Here is a 14,054-nt window from a genome sequence, read left to right as displayed (position 1 = left end):
CTTCAATGTTTTCCCTGCTAAATAATGACTTTTAACGACATGTTATTGCTTCTGATGGATTGTTGGTCACTGCAGGGGAAAATTGGCGATGTCCATGTATGGAATTCTTCCCGAAGTTGTTTTTCCGTTTAGCTTTTCTTTGATAAATAGAAGCTTATTACCTGTGCACTTACATGTACAAATAAGGCCAGGTTAAAATATAAACCTTTTTTTTTTGGTCTTTTTGTTCTTTTTTTTGTAATCGTAGGACTATATTTGCAATACGTTTTATCTATTTATTTCCAGCAAAATTGTTGCTATGTACACAAGTTCAAAATCTAGTAGAAAGGAAGCAGCTTCTTTGGACAAAAAAAGTGAGGCAAAAGAGGCGAGAATGTAAGAATCAGTATCTGCCATCTCGGGGGGAAAGGGTCCTCGTTTTTCTCCAAAAAGCCAAGACAAGAAACAAGGGGTGTTTTTTTAGGACTGCCAACTTGCCCAATACCAAAATTGGTTATCAAGTTTCTCCAGGATTTTAGTTCTGTTGGTATATCATTGATGTGGTTTGACAATGCGTATTATACAGATTACGGAGCAATAATTGATTTTAAAAAATCGATCTGCAACTAATCAACGATTCATTTTTTTTGTGTGTCATTAAATTTTGGAAACAAATATGATAAATCATTGCTGTCTTTTTCGTCATTTTTCAAAAGTTTCACAGTTTTTAAGTCTTTGATATGTGATGGCTTTTTCCATTTTGCAAAACCTTTGTAGTTTGTCAAGTTGCAACTTTTTCTTTTCCTTTTGTTTTTATATAAATTTGCAACCACTGCACAGCAGCAATTTCTCCGGCGGCCAGATCCGAAAATGCCCGGAGGTAGTGAAAGCGGTCACAAAAAGGGGCGGGGGCATAGGGCGGGGGAATCCCTGTTGAATTTCGAACAGCGCCCTCAACCGATAAGTAGGCATTCACACATCGATTGCACACTGCGTCAAGCGTGAACAAACTTGAAAACGCTGGCCGCTGTCTTTGAAAAAAATCCTTTTCTTTATACAATTATCAGCAATGAGTTCTGGACTAGCACCGAGCAAGACGACATGTTATGTATCCAACCTGCCATTTTCATTGACAAATAATGATCTACACAAAGTAAGTCGTACAGTCAGTCAGTGCATGCGAGGGTGTGTTGCTTTGCCTGAACCAGTAGCGATATTCATTCTTTCAGTTAAACTTTCATTCATTCTTTATTGGTAGTGGATATTTTGCCGGAGGTAACGCCGGCAAACTAACGTTTACTAAAGGTTTGCCGGCGGCAATCCATATCAACAGAGGGCGCTGTACTCTTTAAGATAGGGCTGAATTATATTAAACATGTATTAAATTCCCACTGAAGTTGTGTAGCACAGACGGTACAGTGGTTAAGCAATAGCTTTAGTGAGTGGGATGTCCAGAGTTGAAATCCTGATCCCCGCCACAATTTTAAGGGTTTTTTTTCCCATCCCCAAATAAATAAGAATATTCTTCTTTTATTATTTTAATTTGTCTCAAACATTTTATTGCAGAGTATTACTTTTTCTTTTTCAGATTTGTGGTTCTGGAGGATTTTTTTTTAAAGGGAAATAAAGTCCGAAATTATAAAATGGTCTGATTCCCATCTTGTAAATACAAAAATACAACGATAATATTGGCAAAGTACAAAGTACAAAAAAACAGTAACTGCGCATGTTCAGTGCATATCCGGCAAACTAACGTTTACTGAAGGTTTGCCGTCTTCGGCAAAATATCCACTGCCTTCTTTATTTTTCCACATAGGCTACTTGCTGTCTAGGCAATATACACGAAAAGTACATGTGAATGGGGGTCCCCTAGTCCAAGAAGCAACTGCTTGTCGAGTAGGGACCCATAATCTTATTACCATAAAGTTGATAAACCCAGTAACGAGCATGATGAGTTAGGACACTAAAGTTAAGGCAGTACAACTTTTTGGTGGTTTTGTCCCCTTTTTTTTGTTTCAATTTAAAAAAAAAAAGAAGGGAAGCAGCTGACAAAATGGAAGCAGGTGGGAACGCTAAACATGGTGGTTTTTTTTTTTTATTTGGCCTAACGTAAGAAAAGCCGAATTACAATCAAGAACATTTGATAGATTGATTATCATCATTAATAATTTAATATTAATATAAAGAAAACGTGGAAAAAATACACACCACGAAACCCAAAGTCTCAAATTTCCAACAAAGTCCCAATTTTCAATTTTTTTTCTGCAGCATATTGCTCAAAGTTTTTAAAACAAATATCAGCACTGAGATTTTGCCCATTAAATGGGCAGTTTCTTTTGAGGTTTTTCATTTGTGAGACAGCGAATTTCATCGAACGCTGAGCACAGAGCGTCGCCCCTTGGCATTTCATGATGTATATTTTCAGTCATACGCACAAGTTCCCGACGTTTTTTATTTCATTATACAGCAAACTTTAAAACACAAAGTAAAAGCACAAGGGAAAGATATATTTTGACGATAATCTGATGCATTTTCGATATTTTTGATATAGTATCTCAACATCAAATCTGTTTGATATTTCAATTTGATTAAAAAATTGCTATCAGTGATATCCATTCATAATAATATTGCACAATCGAGTAATATTGATACATTGACGGTGCTTATTGGAGGGATTTTAAAACTTACACTACTATAGACCTTATAATGAGTTGCAGCCATCTTAGAAGGTTATAATGTATGCCTTTGTTTGGCTGGGATATGTAATTAAGACTAAGTGAATCTGTGTGCATTCATTGTCACTGAATTAAAATTAACTAAAAAATGTCCAGTCTAAGATGGCTACTGCGCATTTAGGTCTAGAATGAGGTTTACTTTATTCACAGTTTCAGTGATTGTTATGTTAGTAATTTCATGCCATGATATGTTGAAATTAACATGAATTTGGGACTGAGAAACTTTTCAATTTTGACAACCAGTGAAATGTGTATGGGTTTTTTCCAGTTCAGTGTTAAGTTTCAAATAATTGGGGGGGGGTTCAACTTGTTAATGAGCATCGAAGAAGGGGTTTCTCAAGAAGCTCTACAGAAGGCATGGATATTTTGGCACTTTGGTTCACTCCTGGGCTTGCATGCCTGAAAGTTTTGGGCAACGATTGTAATTAATGTTTGCTTTCTGGCCCCAGTAATGACAACTTCCTCTTTTCTCCTCTTTACAGATCTTTGAAAAGTATGGTAAAGTTGTTAAGTAAGTATTGTTGAGGGAAACATCACTCGGACTTTTTGAACAGACATCACGTTGTGCATCTTTTTTTAGCCACCATTGCAGGGTGACCCCCAAAAAATGCAACGCTAAAACATTTGCTTTTATTTTAAGAAAAAAAGGGATCGATGGATTTATATGTTTTTGGTATCAAAATAAAGCTGAGAGCTTCTTCTTTCAAATACTTAAACAAAATTATGAAAAATCACTTTGGGTTGCTGAGAAAATGCCAATTATGTAAAAGTAGTCATTTTCATCCTGTACACAAAACATTACCACAGTAAGGGATTTTCACTGTACCTATTTTGTGCACGTCCTAATCTTTACAAACAACATGGCACATTATATGACAAGAGTACAAATAAATTTGATGGAAATACCTTATATTTTCCACCTGAACAGGTATCTCATATATTTTAGTACTATTTCAAACCCTTTCAGCATCATGAATATGTCAAAATACTGAAGAAATTGCACAAAATTATGAAGAATAACTGCAAAGTAAATGTTTCACTGTTTGAAGCATTTGTGTACAGGATGAAAAATGACTACCGGTACTTTTACATAATTGGCATTTTCTCAGCAATTCAAAATGCTATTTTCATGATTTTTTTCAGTATTTGAAAGAAAAAGCTCCCAGCTTTAATCTGATACCCAAAACATAAAAATTCACCAATCCTTGTTTTTTTTTCAGGCAAATGTTTTAGAGTTGCATTTTTGGGGGTCCGGAAGGAAAGAATAAAATTGCCGTCACAGAACTATTCTATTCAAACCAGTCATTGCATATGCATCAGCAGTCACTGGCAAGAAAAGTCCTAAACTGTAGCTTCACTTGATTCCTTGGTGATAATGTCTTTATTGATGCAAATCTGTTTGTTTGTTTGTTTTTTGGGGTTTTTTTTAACATATAAATGTGGGTCTGTACGTGAAATAGTGGAAAGTGCTTGATAATTTCAACCAATGTTTATCTCCTTGTAGGGTAACCATTGCCAAGGATAAAGAGACACGGAGGAGTAAGGGTGTGGCATTCGTCCTCTTTCTTCAGAGAGATTCCTGCTACAAGGCTATAAAGGGGCTTAATGGGAGGGAGGTCAGTAAAAGGAATTCCTGCACCAGCCCAGCCTTTCCCAGCCAAGCCTAGCTCAGTCCACGTGAACCCAATCCAGCACAAACCAGCCCAGACAAGCCAAACCCATCTCTATGCAACCCTACCCAGCCCAACCCAACGCAACCCAATCCAACCCGACCCAACAAAAACAAATCACACCAAAACAAAGCCAACCCAGCCCATCCAATAAGCGCAGCGCATTCCAACACAAACCAATCCAACTTACTCAACCCAACCCAGCTAAAACTAACCTAACCCAACACAAATGAACCCCCAAAAATGAAATTGAACCCAATCAAAACACATCTACCCAACTAGTCTGAGCAAGCTAAGTCATTCCACGCAATCCAGCCCAACCCAAGCCAGCGTATCTAAACCCACATGAATCCAAACAAACCCAATTAAATCTAATCAAACCAACTCTAAGCAAGCTAAGCCACTCCACTCAATCCAGCTCTACCCAGCCCAGCCTATCCCAACCCAAATGAACCCAAACAAACCCAATTAAATCTAATCAAACCAACTCTACCCAACTCAAAGCAAGCTAAGCCACTCCACCCAATCCAGCTCTACCCAGCCCAGCCTATCCCAACCCAAATGAACCCAAACAAACCCAATTAAATCTAATCAAACCAACTCTACCCAACTCAAAGCAAGCTAAGCCACTCCACCCAATCCAGCTCTACCCAGCCCAGCCTATCCCAACCCAAATGAACCCAAACAAACCCAATTAAATCTAATCAAACCAACTCTACCCAACTCTAAGCAAGATAAGCCGCTCCACCCAATCCAGCCCAACCAATTCAACCCATCCCAAACCCAACCCAACCCAAATGTTAAGTCTTTCCACTCGACCCAGCCCAACCCAACCCAACCCAACCCAACCGAGCTTAACCCAAATGAACCCAATCATACCAACTCTACCCAACTCTAAGCCAAGCTATGAGCCATCCCACCCAGCCCAACCCGACCCAACACAAACAAACCCAATTAAACCCAATTAAACCAACTCTACCCAACTCTAAACATGCTTAGTCGCTCCACCCAATCTAGCCCAACCCAGCCCAACCAATGGCCCCATTCAAGTTTTCATAATATATATACCGTATGTGTTTAGACGTAACAAGTACCTTTTATTATTTTAGTTGTTTGGGAGGAAGTGGAAGGTTTCCATAGCAACAGACAATGGAAGAGCGGCAGAATTCATCAAGAAGAAGAATTATCCAGACAAGACCAGATGCTATGAATGTGGCGTGAGTAATCCTCCTTAAATATGTTTCTTTTCTCTTTAAGATTAGATATGTATAATACAAACTACAATTAGTGCTTTTTCCAATCCATGAGTCATTTGTATTTGTCACTTGAGGGGCATTTTCTAGTTTAGCCTGAGTTCAGCTTTACTGACTGAGTCATTGACTGACTGACTGACTGATTGATAATACTGTCTGAGACTTTTGGGTTTACCTCAACTAGGCAAGCCCTGGCTTGTTTGTTTGGGTTGGTTGGGTTTCTTTTACCTGGTGTTTAAAGGTCCCTGCAATGTAATATTTTTATGCACTCCTTGAAAATACATGTCCCATTTAACCCTATTTTCAATTTTCGTTTTGCCATTTTCAAGGGACTTTTGGTGCTTTTTGGTTCTTATGCAAGTGCAAATGTCCATATTCATGAGTAAAAGTGTAACGTCATTTCAGGTGAAACCTCAATATGACACCTGTTTCAGCAACAAAAGTTGCCAGAATTTTGGATATTTTACTGTTGTAAATTTTCTTTTCTTTAGTGATTCCTTGTTGTGGCAGTAAGCCAATGAGCTAACTTTTCTCACCAATTATAAGATGGAATTTTGCGTCGGGGTGATATAAATCAAATTAGGTTTTGCCCTTCACCGACGTTTTCTCACCAATGTTTTTAATAAGAATATTTTGGGTTCACGATATGAACAGAAAACCCCTAAACTTAACAGTGCCTTCCTCGCATACATATAAACGCATCGACTGCCAGTCGGTTAAAAACCTTGATTAGAAAAAGTCTTGGCAAAACACTTGTTGACATCACGCGTATCCGCGTGAGCGCGTTCAATGCAGATACGCGCTTAGGACAGTGCATACATTTACATACAGAACATAAATTTTTGAGTTAAAAAGGCTGTTTTACTCACAATCCAATTGAAAAAAGTTGTGGACGTTATTGTTTTTTAATCTACCTAAATCATATTAAGTACACAAGGGAATTTGTTTACAATCAAAAAATAACTTCATAGAATTTTTATAATGGAATTGTTTGGGTTTGTGTAAAATCCCTATACCGAGAGGTGAATTTGCCCATAGTTTGGATTTTAGTCAGGCGCTGTACGTGAAATCACGGAATGCGCGTGAGTTTTGAATAAGGGAATAAATGTGTGCTCCGGAGGTTTTTATCACTCGTTTAATACCGCTTAGAGTCTGGGTGCTGATAATTACCCGAGCCGGAGGCGAGGGTAATTATCAGCACCCAGACTCTAAGCGGTATTAAACAGAGTGATAAATACCGACCGAGCACATATTTATTCCCATTCATAAATACCTTATCCGTAAAAGAATATCAAATAATTCGTTCAAAAAATCCCGATTTTGTTCAACAAGTTCACTTCATACTTTTTGAAACATCCCTCTAGCAAAATAATGGAGTGTTCAGCTAGCGAGTAAGATGTAAACAACCCTTTTATGGAGATTGACGCGCGCGTAACATGTTCTGCGCGATGTCACGCAGAACGCACCTGGGGCATTGCGTTTTGAATTTAGAACTATAAAATTCTGACTCGCTTGTAGTGTTGCGCATGCCTACGTGAGGATTGTGAACGTTCAACCAATGAAACGGTAAGAGGCACTGGATTTTTAGGAGTCCACATTTTATTGTGACACTGGAAAAGTGTTTAAGACCAGCTAGCCATGTCTTTATCATCCGTTTAAGACCGGCCACGTGACGGGCTCTCGACCAATAGGAATGGCTAAACTGTCTGAGGTATTTATGAATAGGACTTGGCAGTCTATGCGTTTATGTGTCTGGGGTCCTCCTTTACTGACATCACAGCAATATCACCCTCAGTTGTCTGGAAAAGCATGTAAAAATGTTAAAAGTAAAAAAAAGTGCACCTTTTAATAAAATTAACCAAAAAGGGACATCAAGTGGTTTTCATACATTTTAGAAGGAGTAGGCAGTTGCACAAAATATGTTCCTAAGAAAGATGCACTTCATGGACCCTTTGAGTGTCATCTGTCTCTCTCTCTTCTTTGTCACCTTAGAGGGGTACTTTTGCATGCATTCCATATGAAACAGTTCATTTCATACCTTTTGCCATCATCAAAAGTTGTTGCAGTGCCAGAGAGCCTACATGTAGTTGTGCCTAGATTTCCACTATACCGTCCATATTGTCTGGTAAAATCTTTTTGGTGTGTAATCATTTGCTCATCTTAGGAGTTTGGTCACCTGAGTTACAACTGCCCTAAGAACTCACTGGGAGACAGAGAACCGCCCAAGAAGAAAGAGAAGAAAAAACGGAAGCACGTGGAAGACGAGAGGGAAGAGTATAGAGATTCAGAGTAAGGAACAAAGAGCATTGAGCCATCAGCGCTAGTGCATGAATGACTAATTCTGAAACAGTGACAGCTAGTCCCATTGAATAGGTGCCACAGTTGTATCCTGCTGCAGTTGGTGATCACAGACTCGGAGGCAGTTGAGCCTTGAGATTTGTGACCTGGGGCCCAATTTCATGGCGCTGCTAAGCAAATAAATTTGCTTAGCGCAAAAAAAGTCTGGCATATAAAAGCAGTTTACCAGCCAAAACTCCACGTGATTTTCATGCTGTAGCAAACAACAACTCAATACTAATCAAGAGCAATATACATCACATGGAGTTTTGGCTGGTAACCTGCTTTTACAAGCCAGATTTGTTTTGTGCTTAGCAAATTTGTGTGCTTGGCAACGTCCTGTATTTGGGCCATGATGGATCTTGCTACACTAAGCAGGCTCATCATTTTGACAAGTGTTGCATGACTGTTGCTGTGTTCAGCTAGTTTGAGTGTCACCTAATGTTCAACGAAGCCCTCCGTCTACGGTCCAACGTCTGATAAATCTAAGCATGGAAATTTATGCGACCCCGCACTCCAGCCGATCGGAGTAGAGTTTACAAATTGTGATGTCATTTCGATCAGAAACGAGGACTCAGCTGTTAATTGATTGGTCAATTTGGATGCAATTTGCCAGATGAATGTTGACCTTTAACAGAAAAGAATTTAACAAAGGATTTTCCTCTTGTTTGCCCAGGGATGACGAGTCAGGTGGTGAAGATCCTGCACTGGAGAGCCTAGGAGCAGCTATCAATTTCCAGGTAACAATATGACCCTGTATCAAATAAAAGAACGACCAACAGTCAACGAAGCTGCTCCCATTTCTTATGCAAACCAAGACTCCCAAGTTCTCGGCTCATATATTTGTAGATGTCACAAGCAGTGGTGTAACTAAGGGGGAAGGCATGTGGCCCCCCCCCCCCCCCTCCCACCCTCCCCCAATTTTAAATCTTGAATTGGAAAAATATGAAAACATTATACGAAATGATATGTTTCACTTGCCTTTGGTGTCCCCTTGAAAAATTGATGCAGCCCCAAGTGCCACCCTCTACCCCTTCAGAAATTCGACCCTAAATACATCGCTGATTTGATTAAACATAATGTTGATCCTCTCTGAAAGAATAAAGGTCGGGTCATACATCACGCAAATGTGAGTGCGAGTAGAATTTGACCTCATGAAACACTCGTTACGAAATTTGTCAATGTTCAAATTCACAGCGGGAAAACTTGCCTTGATGTCACAAATTCGCATTCGTGTTAGCATGCACACCCAGTATGACCCATGCTTAAACCCAGATGCACACAATATTAAAGGGATTGTTTCATGTTTCTTTATAAATGTTAATAAGCTCTTGGTATGACTGAGCAAAAACTGGTTATTACAATTTTAAAGATGCTGTTCATGGAGTTTTCTAAATTGGATGAAATGTAGGATTCCTTTGTAGTGTACACTACCCATGGGCATCAATCAGTGGGTAACGGCAGGACATGTCACCACACTTTTAAAGTGGGGGGCCTATGTCGTTTTTACCCTTCTCCCCCCCCCCTTTTTTTTTCATCCTGGAATAAAAATGTAGCCTATATTTGATTCTATAGCTCAGAATAGCTGATTCTATGACTCCATACTCAAAAAGGTTTAACAGTGATCTTGTGCTCAAAAGAGTTTGTCAAAGTGGTCAGAAATTGCCTCAGATTGCACCACAGAGCATCCAACATTTTTCGTGGCCCTTTAGCCGGCCCCGAGACTCACTTCATGCTTCGCGCTCGTATTAGTTCTGATCAAGGTATGTCCGTCCCCCCCCCCCCCCCCCCCCCACTATTGAGAAGCGATTGACGCCCTCAACACTACCCGTGTTTTGTCTCCTCTTTTTTGGCAAATCAAACTGTGAAAGTAACAATGACTATTTATTAAAATGACTGAATGAGGGAAGCTACCATTTCTATTTTGAAATTTAAGTTCGGGTAAAATTAAAGCATCTTTTATTCACAGATTCAAAAAAATGTACATTTTTACACTTATTACATATTACAGTATAATACTTTATAATGTTTATTTTCTACAGGTTACGCCAAGTAAAAAAAAACAATCATACTGTACCCATTACCTCCTTCACATAAGCCCGGTTCATACGAATGCAATTGTGAAGCCAATTGGACTTCACAAAGCATTCGCTGTGAAATTAACCAGAGTTGAAACTTTTGCCAAGTCGCAGCGCAATAAGTTGCCCTGTCACCATAGTATGTATGAACCGGCACCTAGTATGAACTGGCCTTTAGAGTGGCATCATTAGAGTACTCTCTCTCAGAATGCAATACTCATTTCTTTGTTTTGAAATATTTTTCTATTTCACTTTGCAGCGAGCAAAGGAAGAAGAGGAACAGTACCGCGAGATCGTAGCGCGAGGTGCTTATGACGAGATCGCTGCATCATCATCATCAACATCATCATCAAGACCCCCACTCAAGAAACCCAAAGTCAAGCAGAGTGCCTACTTCAGTGACGAGGAGGAAATTGACGGGGACTGATGAACTTTCAACGTTTGACTCTGCAAGGATTTGCGTACATGTATGCGCAGTACAAAGTTGGCCAACCTGTGGTGCATTACCCTTACGCAAACAATGCTAACGTTCACCAATGAAGTCGGTGATATTTGCCCAAATGGGACCAACTGCTTGCCACAAACATTGGCGAACCTTGACAGCCAAGGTGAACGGTCTTCCCAAGTCAGTAGCTATGGGCGACACACACAATGAACGTAATGATCGTCAGTGCTGAGAATTTCAGCATCCCGAGTAAGTTCATATGTTACTGGGGAAAAAATCTTGTTTCCAATCACATTTAATATTTAAGAGGATTTAGAAGCTTTTAAGATTTACCCTGATAGAGCAGCTCATACACATACTGTGTGATATTCTGTGGATCAGTGCGAGGCCCGAGTATAAGCTTGCATTTTACAATATGTAATGTTCCCATAATATTCCTCAGATATCCTGATAGAGCAGATCATACCGTGTTATATCCCAGGGATCAATGGAAGACCTGACCATCAGGTTGCCTTTCACGATAGCTGATATTCCCATGACACTTCTCAGATATACTGGTAGAGCAGCTCATACCGTGTGATATTCCAGGGATCAATGGGAGACCTGACCATCAGGTTGCCTTTCACGATAGCTGATATTCCCATGATATTTCTCAGATGTACTGGTAGAGCAACTCATACTGTGCGATATTGGCATCAATCAGCTAACTATCCCTTTAAGATAGTAGATATTCCCATGATATTCCTGGGATGTTCTGGCAGGTCTTCTCATACTATGCGACATTCTGGGGATCGATGGGAGACTTGGCCATCAGCTTGCCCTTCGCGATAGCTGATATTCCCACAATATGCCTCAGATACCCTAATAGAGCAACTTTTTGGTATTTTGGGCATTATGATAACTGGTATTCCCAAGAATACCTCAGCTATCCTGATAGAGCAGCTCATACATGTACTTTTTGTTATTTTGGACATTTATGGTAGCTGATATTAGCATGATATGCCTTGGATATCGTGATAGAGCACCTCCCACTCTGTGATATTTTGCCCTCATGACAGCTGATATTCCTGTGGTATTCCTCAGATATCCTGCACCTCGTACTATAATCTGGGAATCAATATGATGATATTTCTCAGATATCCTGATAGAGCAGCTCATACTGTGTGATATTCTGGGGATCGATGGGAGACCTGACCATCAGCTTGCCCTTCATAGCACCGCGGTAGATCACCTCGACCAGATCAATGAAATCCTGCTTCGTCTTGAAGCTTCCAATGAATTTTGTGTGGTCAGGAGTTCTGAAATGATAGGGAAAAATATATCAGCAAAGTACAATTTAGTTTGAAGTACATGTACATGTAATTCTCTGATGAATGATGCGTGACATTTTGTACCACTGATTTGTTGATTTGTAAATCATTTGTAAAAAGTTGTAAACATGGATGTATTATAGACAATAAATAAATGTGAAATTTTGATGTCGTGAAAGCTTTTCCTTTGACTGGTAGTGTATTTTCAAAAAATGAACACAAATACAAATTTGAAAAAAAAAATAGTCAATTCAATAAACGAGAAAAGAATAGATGTAGCTTTACCCATAATCCACCTTCATGTGCTGTCCGTTGAAGAAGAATATGGTAGCTGGAATAAGGGCGATGTCAAAATACTGCGTATAGACTGGGACACTGTCCGAGTCCACACAGTAAACGGTGGCCATCTTCGAAACATCATGAGCAGTTTTAGAAAGCTTTCAGTAAGGAAGTGGAAAATGAGAAAGAAATTTGTCAGTGAAGGGAAGGGGGAGGGACATGGCCTTCAAATTATTTTACAACAAATGAAATATGTGTGCAGTCACTGTTACGAGAACTTGCACCGTAATTGCTTCCCAAAGTATCTGCACAGCACAGAACACTAACTTAACCAGTTTGCGCCGGGATTATTTTGACATTGACCGGACCAAGGCGCCGGGTTGTCGATGCCAGGCGGATTCAGGCCGTCATCTGCCGGTAGCACACTCTGATATTTCCGGCCTCACTAGCTCCTATCGAGAGGGTCGCTGACAGATATTTCCGGCCTTGCTTGTTGCGCGTTTATTCGTCATCCGTTCCGAATACCGCAAAACCTTTGCGTACACATCATCCGACGTGAACTGGTTAAGAAACTTGCATTATTTTGGAAATGCAAATCTTTTTGAAAACGTTTTTTCAAGGAATTAACTTGTCGAAAACAGCAGGTGACAGGCAGTGACCCGTAATAGAAAAGCTGTAGGCGTCCTATTGTTGGACCCTATAATAACATAATTAGCAGTGGCACCAAATAATAGACGGGACACCGAGTCCCAGCTATACATGATGTAGTTGAGGAAGTCCCAATCCCAACTATAGTTGGGACGATCCTAATAGTTGGGATATCCATCTACAGTTGGTACAATATAATTGGGACGTAACACAATCAGCAGACTCACTATTTCATCAAGCTGCATGCACACTAGGTCAGTGTCTCGGCCAAACCGAAGGACGAGAACCAGGTCCTCTGTTGTCTTGATCACTTGGTCCACTTCCTTCTTGCTGGTCAGCTTCGGCAACAGGAAACTCATCTTGCGCGTTCAAGCTGAAAATGCCAAAATACACATTTCAGCAAAAGGCCGACTGAATGTGTTCACTTAATTAGAGCAAGTGGGAAAGCATGATAAATGTGTAACTGCAAATATTCAGCTTTAATGGTGGGCCAATGTTTATTTTTTGATCTAGATGCTCATATATATACGTCACTTGTCAGGCTTGTGAGCAATAAGACAAGGGTTTTCTTCAACTACCACCAACGTGACCAAGACTGAAAGATGGAGGAATTTCAGCGGTGCATCCCTATGTTCCCCAATGTTCCCAAATACCCGGCGATGTTCCCTAAGCCTAAACCCCAACCCTAATCAAGGATTTTGGGGAACATCGGAATTGGGGAACATCGGGTAGACCCCAATTTCAGTTGATGCCCAGGACCACCAAAGGGGTCTACCCAATGTTCCCCAATACTGATGTTCCCTGAAATACTTAGGGTTAGGGTGATGGGCTAGGGTTATAGGTTAAGGATTTCGGGGAACATCGGTATTGGGGAATTACGTATGCACCCCCCACCAAATGGTATAGAAAAACATAGAAAACAACCCATTCAATAGGATCACACTATTTAATTAGCACATGGCAAATTAAGCCTCTTATTTTGTATCGGGAAGTAAAATTTGGTGAAAGAGAGGTCAATTTTAAATTTACACAAACCCTTCTTGCTTGAATGAAACATGGGAGGGTTTTCCTCCGTGCTTGCAAACAGGTTGTGGCATGCATACAAATTACATAATTCTGGACAGAAGTGGATTGTTATTTTCTCGAAGTTATCAGTTTCTGACAATTAAACAATTTTATAATATGAACACCAAAGTCAAAATGTTCCCAAAACAAAGCTTCAATTCCATGCACAGTGCTGTCAAAAAAGTCACCACGTGCATACTTTTCACTCAAACACAATTTGTGAATAGCGCCCTCACCGGTAGGGTGCAATTGGAA

The 14,054-nt window shown here is 39.9% G+C and overlaps 2 protein-coding genes across 3 annotated transcripts; one reads left to right on the top strand and one right to left on the bottom strand.

The window, feature by feature from the left end:
- The first annotated feature begins 942 nt into the window (after nt 1–942).
- Nucleotides 943–10,829, top strand: LOC119726501 (zinc finger CCHC-type and RNA-binding motif-containing protein 1-like). Its single transcript, XM_038198214.1, has 7 exons — nt 943–1,132; nt 3,197–3,225; nt 4,219–4,330; nt 5,494–5,601; nt 7,802–7,926; nt 8,651–8,714; nt 10,312–10,829. The coding sequence occupies exons 1-7, from the start codon at nt 1,049–1,051 to the stop codon at nt 10,477–10,479; spliced, it is 690 nt and encodes a 229-aa protein (XP_038054142.1). The 5' UTR covers nt 943–1,048; the 3' UTR covers nt 10,480–10,829.
- Nucleotides 10,830–10,981: 152 nt separating this feature from the next.
- Nucleotides 10,982–14,029, bottom strand: LOC119726502 (thioredoxin-like protein 4B). 2 transcript variants are annotated; one of them, XM_038198216.1, is made up of 4 exons: nt 13,764–14,029; nt 12,962–13,107; nt 12,093–12,244; nt 10,982–11,795 (listed from the first exon to the last, which is right to left on the bottom strand). In XM_038198216.1, the coding sequence occupies exons 2-4, from the start codon at nt 13,091–13,093 to the stop codon at nt 11,630–11,632; spliced, it is 450 nt and encodes a 149-aa protein (XP_038054144.1). In that variant the 5' UTR covers nt 13,094–13,107; nt 13,764–14,029; the 3' UTR covers nt 10,982–11,629. The 2 variants fall into 2 exon arrangements, with proteins under 2 accessions (XP_038054144.1, XP_038054143.1); XM_038198215.1 differs by having other exon boundaries at nt 13,770–14,029.
- Nucleotides 14,030–14,054: the final 25 nt, after the last annotated feature.

Source organism: Patiria miniata, unplaced genomic scaffold, assembly GCF_015706575.1.
Source record: "Patiria miniata isolate m_02_andy unplaced genomic scaffold, ASM1570657v1 HiC_scaffold_2, whole genome shotgun sequence".
Classification (NCBI taxonomy): Eukaryota; Metazoa; Echinodermata; class Asteroidea; order Valvatida; family Asterinidae; genus Patiria; species Patiria miniata.
Note: the sequence above shows the minus strand (reverse complement) of the source record. Positions and strands in the feature narration are given on the sequence as shown.

Coding starts and splice junctions, on each gene's coding strand:
- LOC119726501 (XM_038198214.1), top strand. CDS start 1,049: ATGAGTTCTGGACTAGCACCGAGCAAGACGACATGTTATGTATCCAAC. Junction 5,602..7,801: donor CCAGATGCTATGAATGTGGC/GTGAGTAATCCT, acceptor TGCTCATCTTAG/GAGTTTGGTCACCTGAGTTA. Junction 7,927..8,650: donor GAAGAGTATAGAGATTCAGA/GTAAGGAACAAA, acceptor TTGTTTGCCCAG/GGATGACGAGTCAGGTGGTG.
- LOC119726502 (XM_038198216.1), bottom strand. CDS start 13,093: ATGAGTTTCCTGTTGCCGAAGCTGACCAGCAAGAAGGAAGTGGACCAA. Junction 12,245..12,961: donor GCATGCAGCTTGATGAAATA/GTGAGTCTGCTG, acceptor CCTTACTGAAAG/CTTTCTAAAACTGCTCATGA. Junction 11,796..12,092: donor CACATGAAGGTGGATTATGG/GTAAAGCTACAT, acceptor CTATCATTTCAG/AACTCCTGACCACACAAAAT.